At 36.7% G+C, this 26,003-nt stretch overlaps 1 protein-coding gene across 4 annotated transcripts in view; it reads left to right on the forward strand.

Moving 5' to 3' along the window:
* The window catches only part of TIAM2 (TIAM Rac1 associated GEF 2), a 297,053-nt gene that overhangs the window by 153,057 nt on the left and 117,993 nt on the right, over positions 1 to 26,003 (forward strand). For 3 of the 4 annotated variants that reach the window (XM_044001912.1, XM_044001913.1, XM_044001911.1), the window contains exons 7-11: positions 1,050 to 1,222; positions 1,924 to 2,148; positions 18,524 to 18,709; positions 19,934 to 20,080; positions 22,803 to 22,874. In XM_044001912.1, the coding sequence (XP_043857847.1) occupies positions 1,050 to 1,222; positions 1,924 to 2,148; positions 18,524 to 18,709; positions 19,934 to 20,080; positions 22,803 to 22,874 (803 nt within the window). Of the gene's footprint in view, positions 1 to 1,049; positions 1,223 to 1,923; positions 2,149 to 18,121; positions 18,192 to 18,523; positions 18,710 to 19,933; positions 20,081 to 22,802; positions 22,875 to 26,003 lie in introns of those variants that run through there. The other variant, XM_044001914.1, reaches the window with a different exon arrangement.

A 26,003-nucleotide genomic window follows, 5' to 3' on the forward strand; every position in this document is an offset into this window, starting at 1 on the left:
CTCTAGTTTAGACCATGTGGGGTCATGCAATTGAATGTGGGGGTCATGAAAAATTTGGCAACATTAAAAAGTTACATATACCTATTTCATATACCTCAATACCAAGGGTCACATAAAAACTTCTCTGGCAAAAAGGGGTCACAAGTGGAAAAAGTTTAAGAAGACCTGACTCAGTACATACTGAGTATCATTGAATGCACTGAACATTAAAATATAATGGAGTAAGGCAAAATTCTTTAGGAAAACAAGTTGGCTTAATGAAAATCTTGCCTTATGGTGGCACATTTTGCCTCTTGTCTCTAAGTCATATTACCATGAATGTAGTCACAGGAATGATGAGCCCTTCCTTCCTTGATCCTTGTCCCTTCTCAGATGAATGCAATTTGGTGTTTCTAAATTTAGACAGTTGATGAAGTTGTTTTTTATATTGGTTTACCTACAGTTTGGGGGATAATTGTTCATTGTGAGGGAATTCACTTGGGAATTTATTAAGGGTTCATATGATACATTGAAACAAAACATTTTAATCCAAATTTTAAAAAATCATCAACTGGGGAAGAGACCGTATGACCCAGCATGGTTTTTAAAAATTATTAATACGGGTGGCTTCACCTTGGCAATACCTTGTTAACCTAAAAGGCTCATTGATAGCCTGCTTAAAAATAACAAAGCATCATTTCTTTTTAGATATTTAGCTTCAAATAAAATATAAATCAGTAAAATATATCCTTTAGTGAATGAACATGAAGTTTTACTTGTTATTACATTTTTGTATCTCAGATTTACGAAAACATTCCTTTTCTAGTTTTAGTGTTATGATGATCAAAATTCCTTTAAGCCTTTTCACCACCACTCCCACAAAGACCCTCACACATGTCCCTCCCCACACATATTTTCATAACCCTTGACTTGTTCTCTTTCTTTGTATGCTTCTGTAGTTGTATGTAGGCTAATCTCCTTCATTTTCTTATCTTACTGTATTTGAGTTCTCCTTTCAGAGAACTTGAAGATATGGGACAGGGAATTAATTTTGCTCCTTTCTTTGACAGGATGTACCCTGCTGTTCTATGAGACATATGGGAAAAATTCCATGGATCAAAGTAGTTCACCTAGATGTGCTCTTTTTGCGGAAGATAGCGTAGTGCAGTCTGTCCCTGAACATCCCAAGAAGGAAAATGTATTCTGCCTCAGCAACTCCTTTGGAGATGTCTACCTTTTTCAGGTACTGCTGACTCTTTCCATTGTGTACAATTTAAGGAAATGTGGAAATTCTACAAAGGAAAAAAGGAAATGAGGCCTCTTATGGGTAAGAAGAACAAGATAACAGAGTGAAAGAACTACAATATTTTGCTGAGTTAAAGTTGAGAGAGAACAAAAATAAAATGGCAGAAAGTTACTTGAGAAGTGAATAAGGAATGAAATAAAGTAGAATATGTAAAATCAAAAGTGAAATAAGACAGAAATAAAATTTGTTCTGGGCTAAAACTCTGAAGAGGACCTAGAGTCCTCAAGAGTGGAACACTGTGTTAGGGTAGGGGAACCTACCTGTGTTAAGGTAGGGTAAATTGTGTCTCTCTATCCTGTGGAATATATGATAGCTAATTTTTCCATGTCTGTAATCTCCTTAGTAACTTGGAGAATGGGGAAAAAAGCCAATAATATCAAGACTTTGACAGTCTGACTGATTTACCAAAAATTGTGCTTCTGACAACATTCCAAAGTTCTTCCAGTGACCTCACAAGTTAAGGACACCAGAAAGCCTGGGGTTGTCCATATGTATTATTACTGATGCTGTTGGTAGATCATAAAAATCAGGGCATGTCACTTATTGACAGTACCTCTTAAACAGGAAAAGACAACATGCTGTTTTGGGGTTCTGCCTTTTCCATCACTGATTTTTCTTGTTATCTACTGATTTTTCAGGCCACTAGCCAGACTGACCTGGAAAATTGGGTGACTGCCATACATTCTGCTTGTGCCTCTCTTTTTGCAAAGAAGCATGGGAAAGAAGACACAGTCCGGTTGTTAAAGAATCAGACCAAAAACCTACTCCAAAAGATTGACATGGACAGCAAGATGAAAAAAATGGCTGAGCTGCAGCTCTCTGTGGTTAGTGACCCTAAGAACAGGAAAGCCATAGAAAATCAGGTATGACAAATCAAGAAGTTTGGGGGAACTGCTCCCATTCCCTTTTTTTTTTTTTTTTTTTTTTTTTTTTTTTTTTTTAGTGAGGCAATTGGGGTTAAGTGACTTGCCCAGGGTCACACAGCTAGTAAGTGTTAAGTGTCTGAGGCCGGATTTGAACTCAGGTACTCCTGACTCCAGGGCCGGTGCTCTATCCACTGCGCCACCTAGCTGCCCTCTCCCATTCCCTTTTACATTTTTTTTCAATCAAGAAGCATTTACTTTCTCTGTCTCTTACCTCTTAGCCTCACCAAAAAAGAAGCAAATACACATGCTCAAGTAAAACATATTCTCACATTGTCCATGTTCAAAAATGTAATCTCATTTTCTACTTTGGGTTAATCACCTTCTTAATCAGGAGGTGGGTACCATGTTTACTCTTGGATCCTCTAGAATCAAGATTCGTCATTATATTGATCAGAATGTTTAAGTTTTTTGAAGTTATTGACCTTTATAATGTTGTTATTATTATATAAATAATCTTGTCATGATTCTGTTTACTTCACTTGACATCATTTCATGCAAACGTTCTTATTCTATTATTTGTTCAACCATTCCTTAATTGCTGGCAACTCCTCCATTTTCAATTTTTTTTTTTGCCACAAGAAAAGAGCTGATAATAACAATTTTTGTAGATATTGGTCTTTCTTTTCCTTCTTCAATCCCTTTAGGATTGGACTTATAGCAGTATCTTGGGTCAAAGGAATGTGATATTTGGGAAACCATTCCAAATTGCTTTCCAGAATGGCTGGATCAGTTTACAGCCCCACCAACAGTGCAATAGTGTTTCTATTTTTCCTACAGCTCCTCCAGGATTTACCATTTTCCTTTTTTTGTCATTTTTGTCAATCTGATTGGTGTGAAGGAAAACCTCAGAGTTGCTTTAGTTCACATTTCCCTAATTAGTGATTTGAAGCATTTTTTTCATATGAGTATCAATACCTTGCTTCTCTTCCTTTAAAAACTACACCAAATGGTCAAAGGAATTTGGCCATTTATCATTTGGGGAATGGCTCTTAATCTTATAAATTTGAATCAGTTTCTTCTATATCCTGGAAATTAGACATTTTCCATCATTCTCAAAGTAGTTTCAGAGGAGATCTTCCTGTTACCTATGTCATTTGGACTTTTGATACTACCTTATGTCTTTGGAGCAAATGCCACCATGGGCTTTTGAAGTGAGCAACATCTGACTGTTACTATGTGACATTAATACAGCAATGCTTGGACCAAGATTGTCCAACCTTTTGACTATGAAAGACCACTTTTGTGGATAACCAGTGTTACTATTATTTGAGAAAAAAATATGATGCTGATGACACAAATCTATTATGAATTCAGCACTACTTTTGAATGCTTTGTATTTTGTTAGTTATAGTACCTGTTAACCTTTGAAAGAGATATGCTTTGTTATTATATTGATTATATATTTTTAGAACTAAATAAAGCTCAAAGTGACAATACTTTGTAGTCATATAAATTCAAGAATTTCTTGCAGTCACTCTGTTGTTTTCCAAGGGTTTGGTGGTCCAGAAAATGGGGACTCTTGATCTAGATTTGCCATAGCAGATTTTTGAATTGATACCATAAATTTGTTTGAAACATACATTATTGTAACATGCTGGAAAACCCCAATAGAAATCTTTTAAAGTATCTACGCATAAGTATTCTTTATTTCCTTATTGATATTACTTGGTGCTGTCACTAGTTAAATAATATGGTAGATATTACAGCACAGAGTAAAAGATTTTATAGCTAAAGGGACCTAAGATGTCATCTAGCCCAAGTCAAGTGATTTGTTCAATCACTTCACTAGTAGTATAGTAGTAGTAGTAGTAGTAGTAGTAGTAGTAGTAGTAGTAGTAGTAGTAGTAGTAGTAAGTAGTAAATAGTAGTAAGTAGCAATCCAGTATTCAAGCCCATGTGCTCTGGCTTCTAATGCAGGTAAAGTTGTATTAAAAGAATGGCTTCTATCTAACAAAAGAAGTTTGCCTGTTTTAGTAGATTTCCAGGTAAGGAATATGAGGGTTGGGAGAGAAAATTATCAATTATTCAGATTTGAAAGTCTAAAAACTATAAAAATAGGGGCAGACAGGTGGGAACAATGAGTAGTTTGCTTGGAGTTGGAAGGTTTTGTTTTGTTTGTTGAGTAGTGAGAGGATTAAATTCAAAAGTTTGAAGCCAAATTATGGAGGACTTTAAATGTCAGATTGAGAAATTTGGACTATATTCTGAACATGATGGGAAACCACTGAAAGACTGAACAAAGGAGAGATGTGATGAATATAATATTTTAAGAAAGTTAATCTGATGACAGTGTACAGTTGACAGGAGGAAGAAAAGTTGGTGGGAACACTGGCTAAGATCCTTATACAATAATCCAGGCTGTGAAACTTGACCTTTGTTGGGAGGTTGGAGGGTAGAAGAATATCACATAGAAGAGGAAAGGATAGAAAGAACATTATGCACTTGGAGCTAAAAAATAAATTTGAAGCTATTTCTGGAGAGGAGGAAGCTACATGTTCTGAGGGCAAAATAGCTGCCTGTTCTCCAAAAAAAGTGATAAAGTAGAGTAACAAAAATTGGGAGATTAAAAAAAATCATTTGGCATAAGTCTTAGAGGACAAAGAGAAAAAGTAGCCTAGGTGGTGGTTGTTTCCCTGTTCAGTAGCAAATAGCAGTTTTGCCACATGATAACAGTGATAGAAAGGTGAGTTGTCTTCTTGGAATATGTTTCCAAGACATCACAGAGAACCTCTTAAGACTTGTTAAAATATGACATAAAGCTAGGAGGGGTAGCTAACATATTGGATGGCACACTCAGGATCATGAAAGATCTTGGTAGACTGGAACATTGGATTGAATCTAACAAGTTTAAATAAAATAGGGATAAATGTAATCTTATATCCGAGTTCAAAAAACAACTATCCAGAAGCACAGGATAGAGAAAAGACAGGGTTAGACAGTAGTTTGTCTGAAAAAAAAAATCACCAAATTTAAGTGGGTGCAGACTCCTTATGACTCAGTAGTGTGACATAGTAGCCAAGAAAGCTAATGTATTTTGAGTAACATTGAGAGGTGTAGCTTTAGGGCCTAAGGAGGTGAGAGTTCTTCTCTAACTGGACCACCTCTGATTCATTTGACCACATAAGTTCACTTCTTGGGGCTATATTTTAGGAAGTGCATTTATAAACTTCTCACCAATTGTCTGAACCAAAGGCAGCTTGCCCAACTTCTACTTACTTATTCCTGCAAATCCCTGGAATTTGATAAAATAATAATAAATAAATGTAATGAGAAACTTCAGTGACTTCTTCCACCCCAGAACCGTATATAAAATCAGCCTGAACCACCTTTCCTACTCCTATATAAAAGCCATTTCCAGCACAGGATAGATACCCAGCATGAACAAAGACCATTAGGGACAGGTATACTACAGCCTGCAACTTTCTGTGTACAGGGGCAGAAAGAACAGATGACTCCCCTAAAAAAGCTTCAGGGTGGGCAGAAAGCCCCAGGATGGAAACCTTAGATGCCCCAGGGAGTGGTAGCAGTTAGCAGTGAGCATGATGCTGACCAGATCATCTAAGTACTATAGCCCTCAGAATAGGACAATCCAGGTCCAAGGACTTTTCAATCTCTAAAACTCTCTCCTGAGAAACCAAAGAGGACCCTGAAGATTCAGTACTCTGAACTTCAAAGATCCAGGCGACCAAACTCCAGATTAAGAGAAGCACAGGTACCTAGGGGTTATCAAGGGTAGTGAGATCAAGACGAGGCAGTTCCATTCCGCAAAAGAATGCATAGGGAGGTAGAAATTAGAGACAGAGATTAAAGTTAGAAAAATGAGTACTTAAAAAAACAACAACATTCAGTATATATATATATATATATATATATATATAATAACATATCTAACTCCATGACAGCTTCACACAGAGACTTGAAAGCAAAAAGTAGATTTTTCAACAGGATTATATGAATACCTAGAAGAAATTAAGTAAGAGATTAAAAAATGAAATAGAATATCTGGAGGAAAGAGTTATAAGGATAACAAATAGCTCAGAAGAAAAAGTTCTAAAATTCAGGAAGTGAAATCCCTGAAAACTAGAATTGACTAACCAAAAATCAGTGACTCTGTGAGACAACAAGAAATATTATAACACAATCAAAAGATTGAAAAGATCGGAGAAAAGGTCAGGAATCTGAGAGCAAAAATAGCTAATCCAGAAAATTGGTCAAGGAGAGATAATTTAAAAATCTTTAGGTTTGGGGCAGCTAGGTGGCACAGTGGATAAAGCACCAGCCCTGTATTCAGGGAGGACCTGAATTCAAATCTGGTCTCAAACACTTGACACTTACTAGTTGTGTGAATCTAGGCAACTCACTTAACCCTCATTGGCCTTCCAAAAAACAAAGAAAAAAATCTTTGGGCTTCCTGAAAATCACGATAAAAATCTGGATATTATATTTTAAGAAATCAGATATGAAAATTGCCTAGATCTATTAGAACCAGAGGGCAAAAGAAAGATATTTTTACGAGATATCTGGATTTTGGCTATGATATTGCTGGCATTTTGGAGATGATTGGTAGATTCTTCTGAGCTATTTGTTATCCTTATAACTCTTTCCTCCAAGTACAAGACCTCCTCCAAGTTAAGATCACACAAGACCTGGCAGCTTTTACTCAAAATGAGAGATTTTGGAATATGATAAAGGCATATAACCAAGAATAACTCACTCTGCAAAATTGAATATAATTCTATAGGGAGAAAATAGGGCTTTAATGGTATAGATGACTTTCATTCTTTTTTTTTTTTTTTTTTTTTTTTGGTGAGGCAATGTGGGTTAAGTGACTTGCCCAGGGTCACACAGCTAGTAAGTGTCAAGTGTCTGAGGCTGGATTTGAACTCAGGTCTTCCTGAATCCAGGGCCAGTGCTTTATCCACTTCACCACCTAGCTGCCTCCAACTTTCATTTTTGATGAAAACATCAGAACTGAGTAGAAATTTTGGCATACAACCAGAAGAGTCTGGAGAAATTTCGAATGTTAAATATATTTGAGCAACTGTAAGTTGTGCTAACATTCTAATAGGAGGAAAAGATACAGGTGTCTCTTTAGAATCCCAATATCTCTAAAGGATATTGGTGGAGTTAAATAAGAAAAACAGAGTACTGGGGGGTGGGAGAGGGATTGGTTCCATTCTGAGAGTTTTAAGAGGGCTAAGAGAAGGGAGAGTAAAAGGAGCTATGCACTGGGGTGGAATGAAGGAACTGGGGTTTAGGACCTTTCATAGTTGGGGAACATGAGAAAAATAAAGAAACATGGAGGGAGGGATGGGAAAAGTAGACATAAGGTTATTTTAAATGGATAAAGCAGGGTTTAACATAAACATAGAAACATGCCAAAATGGTGTAGAAATATAACAAATAATAGGGGGGGAAGTAGAAATGGGGGAAGGGGTAGTTAAAAGGGAAGATAATACCTGAGAAGGAAGAGTCACAGCAAAACTAATTTCCTGATCCAGAAGAAGGGATTAAAATGGATTTTAAAAAGAAAATAATTATAATATTAGATTTTATTACCTCTTGGGCAATTGGGTAATGACTGAACAAACTGTGCCATATGAATGTAATGGAATTGTTGCCCAGCAAGAAATGGCAAGAGACATTTTCAAAGAATTCTGGTTGGTATGGCCTTTTTATTGAAGAACAAAAATACTGTAAAGAAAATTGACTTTGAAAGATTTAAGAAAAAAGGAAAAAAAACCACAAGAATTCTAATCAAAGTGTATGGGAAAATTAGGGATCACAATTATCTTGTAATATCTTGATGGACCAATCACCAACCACCTGATGGCCTAATATTAGAAAGTCCCATATTGAAGGAGCAATAAGATATAGCAAATTATGCAAGGACGTAGTCAAGCAGATGATCTTATCAACTGTTGTAACAACTACCTGTTGTCCTTGAATAAGAATTCCTGAAGTTTTGCCTAAAAGGACTTCTTTCACAACTATAAAAGTATTTTGTCACTGCACAGGGGAAAAAAATAGAAGTTCAGAAGAAAGCACAGGCAAACAGGATGGCTAGGTGGCACAATGGATAGAGCACTGGCCCTGGATTCAGGAGGACCGGAGTTCAAATCCAGCCTCCGATACTTGATACTAGCTGTGTAACCCTGGGCAAATCATAACCCTCATTGCCCTGCCCCCCCAAAAAAGTAGCATGGAAAGTTAAATACTTTTTTTTTTAAAAGGCAAATGTAAAATGGAGAGTCATGGTTTCATATAGAATCTTCTTTTTGTGTTCCTTATGTATGGAAAAACTCTTTTTTCAGTGTTTAGATTCAGAATAAAGGATACAATTGATATGTTTTAAAAGAAGTACATTGATAAACTGGAGAGCATCCAGAGGAGGAAAGGGGGATGGTGAAGGGAATTTAGTACACAGCTATGTGAGATCACTTGGAGAAATTAGAAATATTTCACTTGGAACAAAGAAGATTCAGGGGTCATATGATAGCTATCTTCAAGTATTTGAAGTGTTGTCATGTAAAAGAATGACTAGACTTATTCCGATTGCCTCCAGAGGCTAGAAGCAAGAAAAAAGGATGGGAACTACAAAGATGCACATTTAGGTTTGATGTCCCATAAGACCTATTTTTAAAAAATTAATAGACATTTTTGTTTATAGTTTTGGGTTCTAATTTTTATCCCTTCTTCCCTCCCTTCCTTTCCTCCCCCCCCCCAGGTGGGAAACAATCAGATATAGGTTATACACGTACAATTATGTAAAACGTTACTATATTAGTCATTTTGTGTAAGAAAACTTAAATAAAAGAAAAAAATGAAAGAAAGTGAAAAATAGCATGCTTCACTCTGTGTTCCATCAATATCAGTTCTTTTTTTGAAGGTGGATAGTATGTTTTATCAATAGTCCTTTGGGATTGTCTTGGATCATTGTATTGTTGAGAATAGTTAAATCATTCACAGTTCTTCATCAAAAAATATTGCTGTCTCTGTTTACAATGTTCTCTTGGTTCTGATCACTTCACTATACATCAGTTCATACAAATCTTTCCAGGCCTTTCTGAAATCATCCTGCTTGTCATTTCTTCGATCACAATAATATTCCATTTCTATCACATACCACAGCTTGTTTAGCCATTCCCCAATTTATGGGTATTCCTTTGATTTTCAGTTCCCATAAGACCTATTGACAATTCAAACTATCACCAAAAACAATGAGCTGTCTCAGAAAGTGATGGACATCTCTTTGGAGATGTTAAGGAAAGGCTGTTTGACCAGTTATCATGTATGTTGTTGTACATACATTTTGTTATGGATTGGACTAAATGGTTGCTAAACCACTATTCAATTATAAAATCATGTGACTTGGTGAAATGTTGAGAGCCAGGACTAGAATTTATAAAACTATTTAGAACTTTGTATTGAAAAAAATTTTAATTCAATTTGAAAAGTATTTATGACATACCTATTATGTGCTAGATGTAATCCTGGAAGTTGGATATAAAAGATGAGAAATGATATAATCCTTGTCCTGAAGAAGGAACTTTGTCATTCAATAAGGGTAGATTTCTTCATCACCACCACTATCATCATAACTAACATTTATATAATATTTTGAGGTTTGCAAAGCCCTTTTGCAAACATTTCATTTTATCTTCACAACAGCCCTGGGAGGTAGGTGCTATTATTATTCCTATTTTAGTGATCCAGTGCTCATCTGCTGTGCCACCTAACGTTATAATGTAATGGGGGCAAAGGAAAGACATCAAATTCCTGTGAGAGAATCTGAGATGGAAGAAAAAAACCTCCTATGGTGGGCTTCAGGAATGAGGTGGTACCTGAAAAGAACCTTGATGAAGAAAAGGATTTCAGTAGTCAGAGATGAGGAAGCCACTTTGGACGCTTGGAGGAATGCAATAGATATTAAGTTGAGTTTGGGGTTTGGCTGGAAATCAGTTTGCATTAGGATGGAAATCAGTTTGCAAATGTGACATAAGACTGGAAGTGTGGAGCAGCCAGATTTTGTAGGACCTTGAGTGGCAAACCAAGAAGCGTCTTTTATTCTAGAGAAGACAGGAAGTCAGAGAAGATTTCAAAGCAGGGCAGTGATATGGTCAGATCTGTCTTTATATTCAGCAGTTTGTTTTCACTGTGTGAAGGAAAAGTTGGAGAAGGGGGAGAGTGAAACCAAAGATAACAGTTTGGAGGGCCATTAAGGTAATCCAGGTGTGAAGTGAGAAGGCCCTGGACTAGAGTGGTGGCCATGTGTGTAGGGAGAAGGGAACAGGTGTGAGAGATCTTGAACAGGAAGAATTAATAGGACTTGCTAATTGATTAGAAGGGTAGGAGGTGGGCTGGGAAGGGTTGAGGGAGAGAAAAGACTCAACTATGACTCTGCAACTTTGAGCATGGGTGGTTGAGAAAGTGGCAATGCCTTCAATAAGAATAGACCAATGAAGAGGAGGAGCAGGTTTTGAGTGGAAGATGATGAATTACAGTTTCTATATGTTAATTTGAAGATGCTGCCAGGATCCCCAAGTGGGGTTGCATCCACACTGCTGTTCCTGCTCAGCTCTTACAGTCTGTTCCTTTTTATTCTGTCTCCTACAGTTAGGGATATGAGGCAGTAGCTCAGGGGGAAACATGAGGAGTAGATTTAGGTTTCATCTGTATAGCAGTGATAGGAACAGGAGAGAGCAATGAAGTAGGCATAGAGAGAAGAGAGTCGAGGGACTAGGAGACAATCTATAATACAGGAGCAAGAGTTAATATGCTGTAGAACTTTTAAAAATGTTATTATAATAAATATTTAACTTTATGCTAAATTAAAGCATCCCTAGAGCAAAATATGGTCTTTGTTTTATGAGGGCAAGGTACAGGGGGCTTTTGTAGGGAGTAAAATGGACATTGATGCTACATGGGAAATGTAAGGGAGGTGGGGGAAGACCTCTTTTGAAGTTTAGCCAGGACACCATCACTTACACCCTGAGAAAAAGTGAGGTAATTCATATTGTTATATTTGTTTATCTCTCCCATGTAAGTAATGAAAGGAAGCCAGGCCAGCTTACATCTGGAAAGTATTCACATCCTGTGGTGTATCATTAGACCTCAGTGTATTTCTGTTTGTAGACATCTCTCTATATCTGCCCGGTTATGTGGCATATATCTGTACATGGCCAGGCAACTTGGGAGTATGGACAAATACAGAAGACGGTAAAAAGAAATTGAGCAGCTCTCATTGCTTCTCCTGTCCCTAAGCTCGTGGTAGTCGATAATCAGATTAGCAAAAATGGATTTTTAAAAATTTAATCTACAGGAGAAAGCAAGCTTCATCAGGGTTTTCAGGTTCTTCTGTAATCTTCCTTTAAAATTCCAGCTCAAATCAATAAAAAAAGAATTTTTTAAAAACACCATCTCTTGTCTGAGTTTTAATAGTTATACTAAGGTGCCACTAGCAGAATCCTCTCTGTGAGTTTTTTGTTTTGTTTTGTTTTTGTTTTTGTTTTTGCAGGGCAATGAGGGTTAAGTGACTTGCCAGGGTCACATAGCTAGTTAAGTGTCAAGTGTCTGAGGCTGGATTTGAACTCAGGTACTCCTCAATCCAAGGCCAGTGCTTTATCCACCGAGCCACCTAGCTGCCCCCACTCTCTGTCAGTTTTAAGGTCAAATCTCAGTTAGAAGGGGTCTTAGAGCTCATTGATCCCAGTGTCTACCTGAAGCATGAACCCCTGCTATAACTTACCTTGAAATCTTGAACATTGTTAGTGACTCAGAACTCAATACTGTTGTATTTTGGGACTACCACCTCTAATTGTTATGAAGTTCTTCCTTGTATTGAACTAACAGTCTGCCTCTCTATAACTTCAATGCTTTGGGGTCAAGCAGAACAAACTTCATGCTCCTTTCCCATCACTAGTCTTCAGATATTTGAAGAATGTTTTCATGTCTGCTCTAAGTCTTAATTTCTCCAAGCTTTGGCTTTCCTTCAAGTTAGTTTACTAATTTCCTTAGAACACAGCTTTGCACAGTGGAATCAGTTTTGACTTTGGAGGCAAAGGATCTGGGTTCAAATCCTTACCCTCCTTCTGGCTTTCTGTGACATTGGGCAAGTCACGGGCTTCAGTTCCCTTCTCTGTAAATGAGGGGATAGTACAAGATGATTTTCAAAGTCCCTTCCACCTCCAAATCTATGATCCTGTGATTCTCCTAGAGTTAGGTGAAGTCTGGAGAAGGCTTTGTGCTTCTAGCTACTTGTTCTCTCTTCCTGGTTGCTCAATATATTCTTGACAACCATTTAGTTTTTCTGCTTATAACTTCTAATCAAACTTTTTTTTTGCTCTCCTTAATAATTTACAAATTCTGATGCTATCTTTGTGGCTCAATTTCCCTAATTAGGGAGAAATAATTACTTTTATCCCTACCCACTCATAGGGAACCTAATTGTAACTGTCCTGAATGCTCTTTAGGAGACTGAAATAGTAATCTCAGTATACTGTCTTTTTTCATTCATTGGCAACCCTGCTATATTTTAAAAGGTCTAGCTATTTCTGCCTCTTTTCCTTTGCATTATTTTTATATATGTTTAGAAAAAAATTTAAATGAATGCCACCCGAAAATATTCTAGGCACCATTTCTGCAGTTTTTCTGCTGTGGTTTAAAAATGTTTTCACAAAAAGCTTTCTCATGGATAACATGGATAACTGTGTCTCTGCCCATTATGTTTAAATCATTGGCCAGATGGTTGTAAGGCTATATTTGCTTTTTATTTGCAGGCACTCTGAGTTCAACACATTAAGGACAAAAACAGGCACATGCTTAAAATTACTTTTATGGGAGTTTTCTTCTAAGAGGATTTTATGTGAAACTACAAAAGCAAAGACCTTTACAAATCAAGATCAATAAGGACACATTTACCCCAAATATTCTTTAAATGTGAACTTTTCTCTTTACTTCTTAAAACTTTTAACAAAGTGCAGAAAGTTACTGCAATACATTATATACTTATATTTCTAAATCTCCCCATTTGTATTTACTTTTATGTATATCATGCCTTTCCTGAAGGCCCTCGGTAATAGTCATTTATAGGCTAAAAATGATTGTACTTATTACAAAATACTGCATTTTGTATGTTAAAGGCTCTGAACCAAGAATTCTTTGAACTTATGGGTAGAGAAGATCAACAACAGTGACTTACATTTGTACCCTACCCCCACTCCCTATATGCTAATAACAAGAAGAAATGTACTATGTATTATAATACAGTAACATGCTTACTTAAAATATTTTTGTCAGATGTTCTATTTCCAGTGCTTTGCTGGTATTTTGTGTCACAAGATGATGCAACTTTAATTTGGGCATATCCAATGGGGTCCAGATACTGTAGTCATTTCATGTGGAGGGTGCCTTTTGAAGTCCAAAGTGAGAAATAGTTGTAAAATTAAATCCAGATAGTACTTTCTTTTTCTTTTATTATAAATGCTTGAATAAATGAATCAATAAGAACTTTTAGGCAATATTGGCAACTGTCTAAATGTCTTTCTAAAACTTTCTGCCCTTAATGAAGTAAATTGCTCTTTTTTTGGTTTTATTTTGTTTTTCAAAACAGGTATAGCCCATCAACAAACTGGGAAGGGACCCAGAAGACAATAACAAATTATGTGTAGAAGGAACTGGAGCTCTTAATGAAGGGCTGCTGGTGGTATTTTGGCCTCCCTGAAAGTGAGGCATTCAGAAGCAGTTTATTTTAAACCAAAGCAGTTTACTTAAACTTATAGAGCATTCACTTTGTAGTATCAGTCTTCAAATGCATGAACTTAGTGACATTTGTGCTAGGTCCTCTAGCTACTCAAATCACCAGGTCGGATTTTGAAATATTGAACTCAAAGGATAACACTCTTTTAGTGTTCCAGGAAACCTAAGTATGGCAGATAGGAGACAGAGAAAAAGACAGACAGAGACAGAGATAGAGAGACACAGAGAAAGAGAGAGAAAACACCAGCCATTGGAGGTAGAATCAGAAGGTTTGAGTCTTGTTTCTTCTACTTATTCACTCTGGGTCTTTAGTTAAGTCATTTTACCTTTCTTGGCTTATGTTTCTCAATTTGTCAAATCATGGGGTGGAACTAAAGGACTGCTAAGTTGATGATCCTAGCTGTCCTATAACTAAATGAATAGTAGAACATTATTTGTTGAACCTCTTTATTTCTTTGAAGCTAGTATCATTCTTCTAGTCTTCCAGTTATTGCCTTGGCAGTATCCCCAGATCCTCATTTCTCCTTTCCAGTTGTCAAATTTTATTGTTTCTTGCTCCACAATATCTCTCCTATCTTACTTCTTCTCTTAATTTTTTAAAAAAATTATTTTCTTCAATGAACTTTTGTACCTCTTTTTCTGTTTTGCCAATTCTCCTTTTAAAGGAGTTTTTCCTTCAGTGAGTTTTTGTACTTTGTTTTCCATTTGGACAGTTCTGTTTTTTAAGGTGTTATTTTCTTCAGTATTTTTTGTTCCTCTTTTACCAAGCAGTTAATTGTTTATTCATAACTTTCTTCTTTTGTTTTCATTTCTTTACCTAATTTTTCCTCTACCAGTCTTATTTGAGTCTGAAAATAAATTTTTAGCTCTTCCAGGAATGCTTGTTGGATTCATGTCTTCACATTTTTTTCCTTGAGTTTTCTTTGGAGCTGTTTTGACTTAATTTTTCCTTCTGATTGTCTTCCATGTCACCATAGTGGTTTTTTGTGGTCAGGTTCTTTTTTGTTGTTTGCTCATTTTTCCACCCTATTTCTTGATCTGGACCTTTATGTTAATGTTGAGCTCTGTTTGAAGTTTTTTATGCATGTAAGGAGGTGTGATCTGGGGAGAGGTCTGATCACTGATCTTTTGGTTCACACTCTGGTTCTTAGCCAGGAAGGACCCCTTATTGCTTGGGATTATAGTTAATACTTTTCTCAGGTCCCCTCCTCCTCTGGCACCTGAAAGGATACTATTCTTCAGGATCCCAGATCCCTTGGGGACAAAAGTGGTACTGCCCCTCAGAGCTTCCACTCTTTCCTGACTGAAAATGCTCCTCTCTGCCCTTGAACTATGACCCAGAAGTGGCAGTAGAGTTGCCAAACAGCATCTGGTCCTGCATCCATTACTAGCATAATGATACTCTGTAATCTCTAACCAGTTGCTAGGTCCCCTTATTGTCTTTAGATTGAGAGTTCCTGAAGCTGCTGCTGCTTCTGTTGCTGCTACCTGATTGTACCACTGGTGTTTTGTTCATGTGAATTTTGGGCCCACTTCCACCCCCATGTCACAAATATCTCTTTCCAACCTTCTCCATTGTTTTCGGCTGGAAAAACATCTCACTCTGAACTTTCTTGGCTCTGCCACTCCAGAATTTGATTTGAACCATAATTTTAAAATTGTTTGGAGAGGAATGTTAGGAAAGCTCAGCTGAGTGCTTTCTCCCTTCTGCCATCTTGTCTTCACTTGGGAAGTCTGAGAAGTATGAGGGGCCTGGAACTTGGAATTAGAACAACTTTTACACATTTCTAGATGATGCCCAAACATAGTCTCTGAACCTTTAGTTACCCTCTAGTACAGACTAACTCTCTGTGTAGGCTTTGGTGTTTGGAACACATTGGATGAGTTATCCTGTCTGCCAGAAGGAAAAAGCTTACAATTGAATAGGATAGACCTGGTAATGGACAAATGACCAAACACTTTGGTAAAATGACCAATTGGTAGAAATATTTTCCTAAGAAAATTTTGTCTGGTAGGAGTACGTTTATCACTGCTCCTTTTATTTGGTTAGGATTTCTAGCAACAGACTGATATTTTCCGTCTGCTTCACTTTGGATATGTTCAGTCTTTATAAGGTTATTCCATTTTATAGCTATGTCTAAATTTTTTTTATAATTTTACTTTTTTTTTGTGGAGCAGTGAGGGTTAAGTGACTTGCCCAAGGTCACACAGCTAGTGTCAAGTGTCTGAGGCCAGATTTGAACTCAGGTCCTCCTGAATCCAGGGCCAGTGCTTTATCCACTGGGACACCTAGCTGCCCTCAGCTATGTCTAAATTAATGATATATTTGAATTGTATATAGGACGACTCCTATAGTAGGAATTCTTTTCTTGGTTTTTCACTACATTGCTCACTTTCTTGCAGGGAAAAACAACAACAATAAACATCTTCATAGAATAAACATTTTCAGTGTTTTTATGTTTAATCTCCTTAAAAGTTGAGATTTCCTTTTTACCTAATACCAAAATTTTCCAATCTCAGTTCTTTAAAATATAAAGACATGGACTAATTATCAGTGCTCAGAGAGAAAAAACTCCAAGCAGCTGGTATTGATTCAGGACAGTTGATTCTAGGCATTCATTTTCAATAATGCTACAGGACAATCCCCAGGACTTCCTTGCTAGATGCACTGCCAGATAATGTCACTATTGAATATAGTGCTGTGTGCATGAGCACTTTCAGAATTATTTGAGGCAGTGTCCATGATTCCACTCCTAAGCTCCACTGAGGAGCTTGTCTCCTTTACTCTGGCTCTTTCTGTGTCATCTCCTGGACCATTGAATGGTTTGCCATAAAGAAGCAATTTATTTTAAATTTATTTATTTTAAAATTTCAATTCTGTTAGAACACTGAGACAAATGGAGAATTGAAATATAAAATTTCAAGTGTGAAGAAAGCATGTAAATTATAAAGAAGGTGGTACTGAGTTACTCTGGGAATATATATATATATATATATATATATATACACACATATATACATATATATTCAGTCTGCAAAATATCACTGGTTAGGATAAATGTGCAAGAATTTTACATCAATATATTGGAGGAAATTAAGTGAATGAGATCAAATTTAAAGTGGAGAGGGAGGAAGGATAAAATACTATATTTTCTTTTGTTCATAAATGTGTCTTGTTTGTTTCTTTTCTCATATCACATTCTCAATGAAGCTTTCTCAAAACAAAAACATAATGGAAAGAACTAAATAGTTGGCAGATTTGAAAAAAAATATTAGATATGTTTACTCTGTAAGTGGACTTGTTCACTTGTCTAAGGGAAATCTATAATATAAACAAGTTTGCCTTTAGGGACTCTGGACAAACTCTTCCTCCTTCCCTTCCACTCGTGCCTGCCTCCCCCCCCCCCATTTAACAATTTCACTGTCCCTTCTATGTTTCTCTTTAGTTGACTTATGCAGTTTCTATCCTGCACGATAATTCTTCTGAGAATAGGCTAACTTGGGATGTAATATTCAGTATGTTGTACCAAACTATTAAGCAGCTAAATGGCACATCATAGAGAACAGAATCTGGCAGCCCACAGAGAAGGACATAGCAAGTTCTTTGAAATGTAATAATTGACAATTAAGTGATGGGCTTCTTGCATTGAGTCAAAAGATGCACATTTACTGAAGACTTCTGGTCCATGTGTCTGGGGACTGTCTTTAACCGTATTAGAGTTTTAGGTTCCTACTCTGCTATTAAATCTGTTTTAGCAAGTTACTGTTGTCTTCTTTCTTTAGCTACATTTATCTGTAAATGAGTTTAATCCTTGCATTAGAAAACAGTTTGAGATGGCTACAAGAAAGGAGAGACACATAGAGAGTTTAGACTGTTTTTCTTTTGTCACCCATGACATCAAGCTTGCAAAAGCACACATGATACTCTGCTAGGCAAAGTACTGTATATGCTTATAATTTTATTCAGATGTACAGATGGTGCTTATGCAGAAAATGTACTAATAATAGGAGTAAAGCCCCTAATTATCCTTGTTCCTGAAACCCATTTGCTTTTTGTTGATTTGAATCATTTTCCCAGAATGAAAAGGATTGTAAAGTTAGAAATCTTGCTTTCATTTAGTTGTGCATCTGCTTCTTTGCAGTTAAGTAAGTACAGTTCAGAATCAAAGGGTTGCAGTGTGAAAGGAAATGAAATCACGTGAAGCAACGAGCTTAAAAATTGGGTAAATTATAAGATCTGTTTTAAAGTTAGGATTCTTTTTTGGAATGGTGGAAATCTGCAAAGGTTGTGCTGCTTTAGATAGGTCACTGTGTTTAAGACCACCAGCTTTGTTTTATTTTCAGCTGTCTTTGATAAATTGCAGAACTGTAGGACCAAATGCATTTCAGCAAGAGGGGTTAAAGGTAGGACAAGCAGGGAAAGCTAATTTAAACCATGAGCTTCCAGCTGAAGCTAGATTTTCCTCAGTTCATGAAGGAGATCAAATTTTCAATCTGACCCATGAAGACTTTTTTGGATTTAATTGTTCTTTTGTTGTTGTTGTTGCTTAAATAGATCCAGCAGTGGGACCAGAATCTAGAAAAATTTCACATGGATCTCTTCAGGATGCGCTGCTATTTGGCCAGTCTACAAGGTGGAGAGTTACCAAATCCCAAGAGTCTCCTTGCTGCCACGAGTCGTCCTTCTAAACTGGCACTGGGCAGATTGGGCATCTTATCAGTTTCTTCCTTCCATGCTCTGGTAAGTTGCAGAAAGAGGTTAAGTAGTTGTAGTCCAGAGTCAAAGGGAACAACTATCTAGTCCCATTGATACTTGATAGATCTTTGATAAATGACTGTCTATAGTCTCTACTTAAAGCCCCAACTATGCAATGTACTATCTTGTATGGCCTGGGGGTAGTGGAAGGGGTAGACTAGAATCCTTGAAATTTTTCTTTATAGCTTACTACTTATGATGCTCTTTTAATTCATCAAACCTTAGCTCAAACATTCCCTCCCATAGGAAGCTTCTTTTTTTTTTTTTATGGGGGTGGGGTAGGTGTGGCAGGACAATGAGGGTTAAGTGACTCGCCCAGGGTCACACAGCTAGTAAGTGTCAAGTGTCTGAGGTCAGATTTGAACTCAGGTCCTCCTGAATCCAGGGCCGTATTTTATCCACTGTGGGAAACTGTTCTTGATCCCTTCAGTTACTAGGGCCCTCCACTGGTCCCCTAGAATCATCATTGATCATTCCTTGGTTCCAGAGTTCTTAAGTCATTCAAAATTGTTCGTTTTTAGACTGTCATTGTAGCATAAATTGTTCTTCTGGTTCTGCTTACTTCACTCTGCATTAGTTCATATGTCTTTCCACGTTTCTCTGAAATCTCCTTCAAATATTTGAAGACAGAGGTTATGTTCTCTATTTATTTGTTATTAGGTGCTTTCACCAAGAGTCTTTTTAATAGTGGAGGACTCTTAGTCATACTTAGTTGTTTTGCTTCCTTCTCTGTTCTAGCCTCTTCCCACTTCATAGTAGCTGGAAGATGTAATCCCTGGGAATTGGCAATGGTTGTATAAATAATTTCATGAGTAAGTGAAGATTGTTTTTCCTGGGACTGCCAAAAGCCCCTCTGGGTTATCTGAGATCACTTGCATTTGCATAGATATTACTTTGCATAAGTCCAGTTTGGGAACCATTGAGTTGTTTTCTTAATCTTCATGCTTGCTACAGAGTCTTTCTAATGTCTCAACTGGCTTGTTTCTTCTCGTATGTTGTTCAATTATGAAATGAAATTGTGGCTTTGACATTTTGACCAGAAAATCAGTATTCATGACAAAAAGAAAGTACACCTGCTTGATAGACAGTTACTTCTTAATGTCACATAAATGGTTCCAGAGTAATACTTTTAAAAGAAATATGTTTTTGTAACTGGAAAAGAAAGAAAATACTATTAAGATTGAAAAAAAGAAATATGCTTTACATTAGATATGCTCCAGAGATGAATCAGCTCTTCGGAAACGAACATTGTCATTGACGCAGCAAGGTCAAAGTAAGAAGGGATTGTTTTCATCACTGAAAGGACTGGACACTTTGGCAAGAAAAGGGAAAGATAAAAGGCCATCCATAACTCAGGTAAATGCCCTAGCACCTGAAGAGTAATAACAAAATAAACATAGTTAATTAATTAACATAGTTAATTTTAATGAGATGATAATATAACATGAAAATGGCAAGTATACATGTGAATCCCCAACCCCTAGCCAAGGTATACACATCAGAAAGGTTGCTTGGTTCTTTAAAAATTACTTTTGACATTTGGTTGCAACTAAAATATATATTAGCATACATATAAATAAAATTGGGAGGGGGAATCTCTTACTTTTCATTGCTTTTTGTTTTTCTTTTCTCCTGGTGGTCTTCCTTTTTTAAAAGGATTAGGAACAAAGTTTGAGCCATGTTAAACTTCCTGTTTACCTTGATACGTAATCTTGTTATGAGTTGGAGCAATATTTTTAATAAATAAAAATAATTTGAGTACTAAACATAAAAACAAGATCCTGTATAATAAATTGCTTTCAGAATGTTTTTCAGTGCTTGTCCATGCTTATTGATAATGGCCATTTAATTGACATAATGCTAAGAGATAACATGGAGTTGTGAAACAGAGAGCTGGTTTCAGAGTAAAGTGAGGATGACCAGGTCCTATCTCTGACTCATAGTGGCTTTGTTCCTCTAAGTAAATCATTTCACTCTAGGGACCCCAGACAATTCTCTATGATTAAGTTTCAGGGAAGTTACCAGTATGTGTTAGTAATTTTTTTTTTTACCAAAAATTCTTACATCAATGAAGTAACAGGTCCAGCTAAAATAACTAGTACGATAATGAATTTCATATGAATGATTCATATGACAGTCTTAAGGCTCCTACTTTTCTACATAAAACAGGCCATATGAGGCATAAATATGCTCATATATGATATCCTGGTAATTATAATTGAATTGGAAAATGTTTTCTTCTAGCAACTGTCAGTAGATGTTTTTGTTTTATGCAGGAAAAAAAACCAGTTATTAATTTTGTTGCCATTACTATCACACATGTTTATTATTTATAGGAGGAAAAAATCTATAGAACTTTATTCAACTACTTTTTATTTATTTTCCTGGAACGTTTCTTAGATAAATGAATGTCAAGCATTAATACTCATGACTAACTTGAATACCAAACGGTAAGGGTCTGAAATATTTTTAAGGGGGAACATATAGTAAATTGATTTAAAAAACCTACCACACCAAATCTCTGCTCATGGGCCTTAAAATATACCCTTATATTTTAAAACATACCTAGTTCTTATGAATAAAAACATAACTGTCTATATGTGTATATAAACAAACACATGGAATAGGGAAGACCAATTTAAAAATCTCATTAAGGTTCGTTTATGTTTCCATTATGAAAAATACTTATTTGTTCTTTTAAGGTAAATCTTATTCATTTATTATGGAACTTCAAAGTCTTAGCTAAACTTATTCCTTTATCATGAAATGCAAGATGTATTAAATAGAAATATTGTGATTAGTGCAATTATGGATCTTTATCAACAATTGTAAATGGAAAATTAGTTTATCGAGTGACCATTAGTTTTTCTTTCATGTGCATATTAATACTAGCTAATATATCCCCCCCTACTAAACTCCAGTGGTTCCCTTTCATTTCTAGGATCAAATGTCCTCGGGCATTCAAAGCTCTTCATAAACTCCTCCAGTCCACCCTCTGGAAATGCTGTCCCTCCCCAATCTCTACCAACTGGCTTCCCTGGGTTCCTTAAAGTAGTCATTAAAATCCCTTCTTCAACCAGAAGCCTTGTCCAATCCCTCTTAATTCTAGTGCCTTCCTTTTAATTATTTCCATTCTATTCTGAATGGAGCTTGTCTGTATATATTTGCTTATTGTCTCCTCCATTAGATTGTAAGCTTCTTGAAGGCAAGGACTGCTTTATTCCTCTTTTTGTATCCCTGGCACTTAGCATGTAGTGGACAAGAAATGTTCATTGACTGCCCGACTGGTGGATATTATCTGGGGTTTGATTTCCACTCAGGAAATACCTAGTACATATAACCAGCTTAACATGTGTTGATGGGGAAAAGTGGTTTCTGCTGAGGGGGTCATTACTCAAGTATATATAGAGCTATCTTAATGGCTTCAATGTACATATCACTGAGTAGAATTAATACCCAAGTATGCTTGGGGTTTTTGTTTTTTGCTTTTTGTTTGTTTTGTTTTGTTTTTTTTTTGTAGGGCAATGAGGTTTAAATGACTTTCCCAAGTTCACACAGCTAGTGTCAAGTGTCTGAGGCCAGATTTAAACTCAGGTCCTCCTGAATCCAGGGCCAGTGCTTTATCCACTGTACTACCTAGATGACCATTTTGCTTGGGTTTTTAAAAGATTTTTTCCTGCCAAATTAATGAACTATGTTTTAAAATAGATGCGAGACTGATCACAGTGTCACAACCAGAAATAACATCTTCAGAAGCTGCATTCTTTGTTAATAGCAAGAACAATTATTTTCAAAATAACATGAATGGCTATGATATAGAAAAGTAAAAGACACAGATTGGGGGAAATAGAACAGGTGATAATGATGTTGCTCTTTAAAAATTAATCTTTAAAAGTAGTTAAAGTAGTAAATAGTAAATCTTGTGGGATGAATGTTTATATAGAGCAGTTCACCTTCAAATTTTATTATTCTAAAAATAATTAACTGTCAAATTCATGTGACAAAGCCCATTCATTTATCTTTCTTCTGTTCTCCCTTTTTCTCTTTCTTTCTTTTTGAATGTATCTATCTCATTTAGATTTTTGATTCAAGTGGCAATCATGGATTTCCTGGAAATCAGCTGCCTCAGAGCTCCAATAATTCCAGTGAGGTAAACTTGGCTGTAGATGCCAACCATTTTATATAATTCTTTTAAATTTGTGGAAAAAATATTGTTGGGTTACTGGACTAAAGAACTCTTCCCATGCCTCTTCCTGGTGTGGAGGTGGCCCAAGGTTATTGAAGATGATTTTTCCAGTGTATTACAAAATCTGGCAGTTCTTACCAATAGGGGAAGGTTTTGAATGTGAGTCTGGTGACCAATGAAATTGAAAATCTTGAAGGTCTAGGAAGAATGTTGATTAGGAACAGCTGCAGGGTTCCATTAACTTGAGAGTCAGGGAGCAGTTCCTTTTAAATTCATAAATCAGGCTTTGAAGAAGTTAGGTACCTCTGAACATGGTTTAACTCTTTTGTGTAATAATATCATTATAATAGAAATTCATTAAATACTACGTTACTCCATTTAAAAATTACTGGCAGGAATAATACAGAAATCCACTTTTAAATCCCCATGATCCAAGCTCTTTACTCTCTTCTTTATTAGCTCCTAATTGAGCAGGCCAGATGATAAATATTAAAGCTTTCCTCCAGGGATCTAGACCTGGAATCCATACATCTATCAATCAATAAATATTCATTAAGCTCCTACCATATACCAGCCATCATATTATCTGCTGGGGATTTTTTTTAAAAGCCTTCTCTTAAAGAACTTATACTATATCAGGGAGGTAATATGTACCTATTTAATTAAATAAAAGATAATTTTAGGGGGAGACACTAGCAGCTAGGGGATGGCGATGGGAATCAGGAAAGGCCTCTTGTAATCAACTTTGAGGGAAACCAGAGATTCCAAAAGATAGAGATGAGTAGGTTAGACATAGAGTTTAGCCTGTATGACAGGGCATAGAGACTGGATCTGGAGTCCCCTGGGGGAAGAACAGTTAAGATGTTACTTAAGGTGTCCTGTGGAATGTGTAAAGGCTGGAAAGGGAGGTATGAGTTAGGTTGTGAAAGGTTTAAAATGTCAAACAGAGAAGTTATTGATTCTAGACGTGAAAAGGTGAAAAGTAAGCAGGCAAATGATTAGACTTTTGCTTAAAGAAGCAGTCATATGGAGATTAGTTGAGAGAGAAAAAAGGCTTGAGATGAATGGGCCATTTAGGGGGCTCTGACAGTGGTCTAGGGTGAGGAGTGATGAAAGCCCACAACAGAATGGCACTTGGGTGCATAGAGAGAAGGGGGACGCATTCAAGAGATATTGTAGAGGTAGAATTGACAAGATTTGGCGACTAATTGAATATGATATAATAAGGCTTCAGGGTTGTGAGACTGAGTACCTGAAAGGATGGTCGTGCCCTCAAAAGCAAACCATAGGTTTACTTTTTTAAGCATAATAAGGGCTTTATTATGTACCAGGCACAATTATTAAATACAGATTGCAATCTAAGACAAACAGTAGGCTGGCACTGGTAATGGTGGAAACCAGGTCCTTCAGGAACTTGACCAAGGATGTCATTACTTTGGCCTAAATGTCATCAACTCTAGTTCAGACCATTGTGGGGGTTCTCTCTGATTCAAAACCTTAAGTTTAAAAGAAAAAAAAATGGGTTTGGGAGGAAGAGAATGAATTCTGTTTTGGACTGTGGAGTTTGAGATGTTTGGAGGACATACAGTTTAAAATGTCTAGTAGACACTTGGTGATGTGAAACTAGAGCCCTAGAGAGATAAGGGTTAGATATAGAAATCAGTGAGAGAGATTATTACTAAACCCATAGGGCTACTTCCACAGCTGGGGTATAAAGATGAAGATTCCAACCAGTGACACTGAGCACAGGTAAAAGAACCATGACTAAAGGAGTAGTGTCTCCAAAACTGAGAGAGGAGAGAGTATACAGGAAGAGAGGGTAGTCAGCAGTCTGAAATAATACAGAGGGGTTGAGTAAGAAGAAATACAACTAAGTAAAGACTGTCAGATTTAGCAATGAAGAAATTGTTAATTTTGGAAAGAACAGCTTCAGTTAAGTGACATGTATTAGCTGAGTGACCCTGGACAAGTCACTTAACCCTATTTACCTCAGTTTCCTCATCTACAAAATGAGCTAGAGAAGAAAATGGCAAAACTACTCAATATCTTTGCCAGAAAACCCCAAATAGGGACACAAAGAGTCAGACATAACTGAATGACTAAACAACAATTAGCACCTAGCTCATATGGTTGTTGTGAGCATCAAATGACATAATATTATAAAGCACTTAGCACAGTGCCTGGCACATAGTAAGTGCTATATAAATGTTAACTATCATCACTATTATTATTATAATTATTACAAATTAAAATGCTAATAGTTGATAGTAGCTTTTAAAGAACATGGCAGGGTAGAGGTGGCAGGGAGAGGGAAAAAAGTTCTTATTAATTGAAAAAGGTGATTAAGAAATAAAGGCATGTCTTAGGAAACTATTGAAAAAGAAATATTGAGAATATTGAAAAGCCTTTTAAGAATGATAGAAATAGGGGCATATAGATGGCGCAGCGGATAGAGCACTGGCCCTGGAATCAAGTGTACCTGAGTTCAAATCCTGCCTCAGACACCTAACACTTACTAGCTGTGTGACCCTGGGCAAGTCACTTAACCCCAATTGCCTCACCAAAAAAAAAAAAAAAAAAGAATGATAGAAATTGGTCATGACTTGCACTGAATTAGATTAAAGTGAGGGACTCATGACACAATCACTCCAAAAAAACATCCAAATAACACCATAGGAAAATGCCTGGAGCAGCAAAACTCACAGCAGAATGTGCTGAAATCATCTTCTAACCAAGAATGGCTTGGAAGGTCACAAGGAGGGAGCTGCTGTGCTGAGACAGGAGTCTAGCCCAACTCCACAATCACACTGACACAGATCCAGTCCCAGGAAGGCCTCACCAGAGAAGGAGACCCCCAGAGTCTATGAATCAGCTGAATCACCAATGTCATCTGGAACTAAACTCAGTCTGGTTAAAGGGCTGTTCCCTGGGCAGGGGGGAGACTATAGGGGTCTATGTTGGTGCTAAGGTAGAACTTGGGTTTTTCACTCCTGCTGGGAACCAGGAGGTAGGCTTGAGTAGCAGTGGCCCAGGTGGGGGAGGGGCCCAGGCTCATCAGAGCTAACAACCACAACATACAAAGCTGGTTGATTA

Source organism: Dromiciops gliroides, chromosome 4 (genome assembly GCF_019393635.1).
Source record: "Dromiciops gliroides isolate mDroGli1 chromosome 4, mDroGli1.pri, whole genome shotgun sequence".
Lineage (NCBI taxonomy): Eukaryota > Metazoa > Chordata > Mammalia > Microbiotheria > Microbiotheriidae > Dromiciops > Dromiciops gliroides.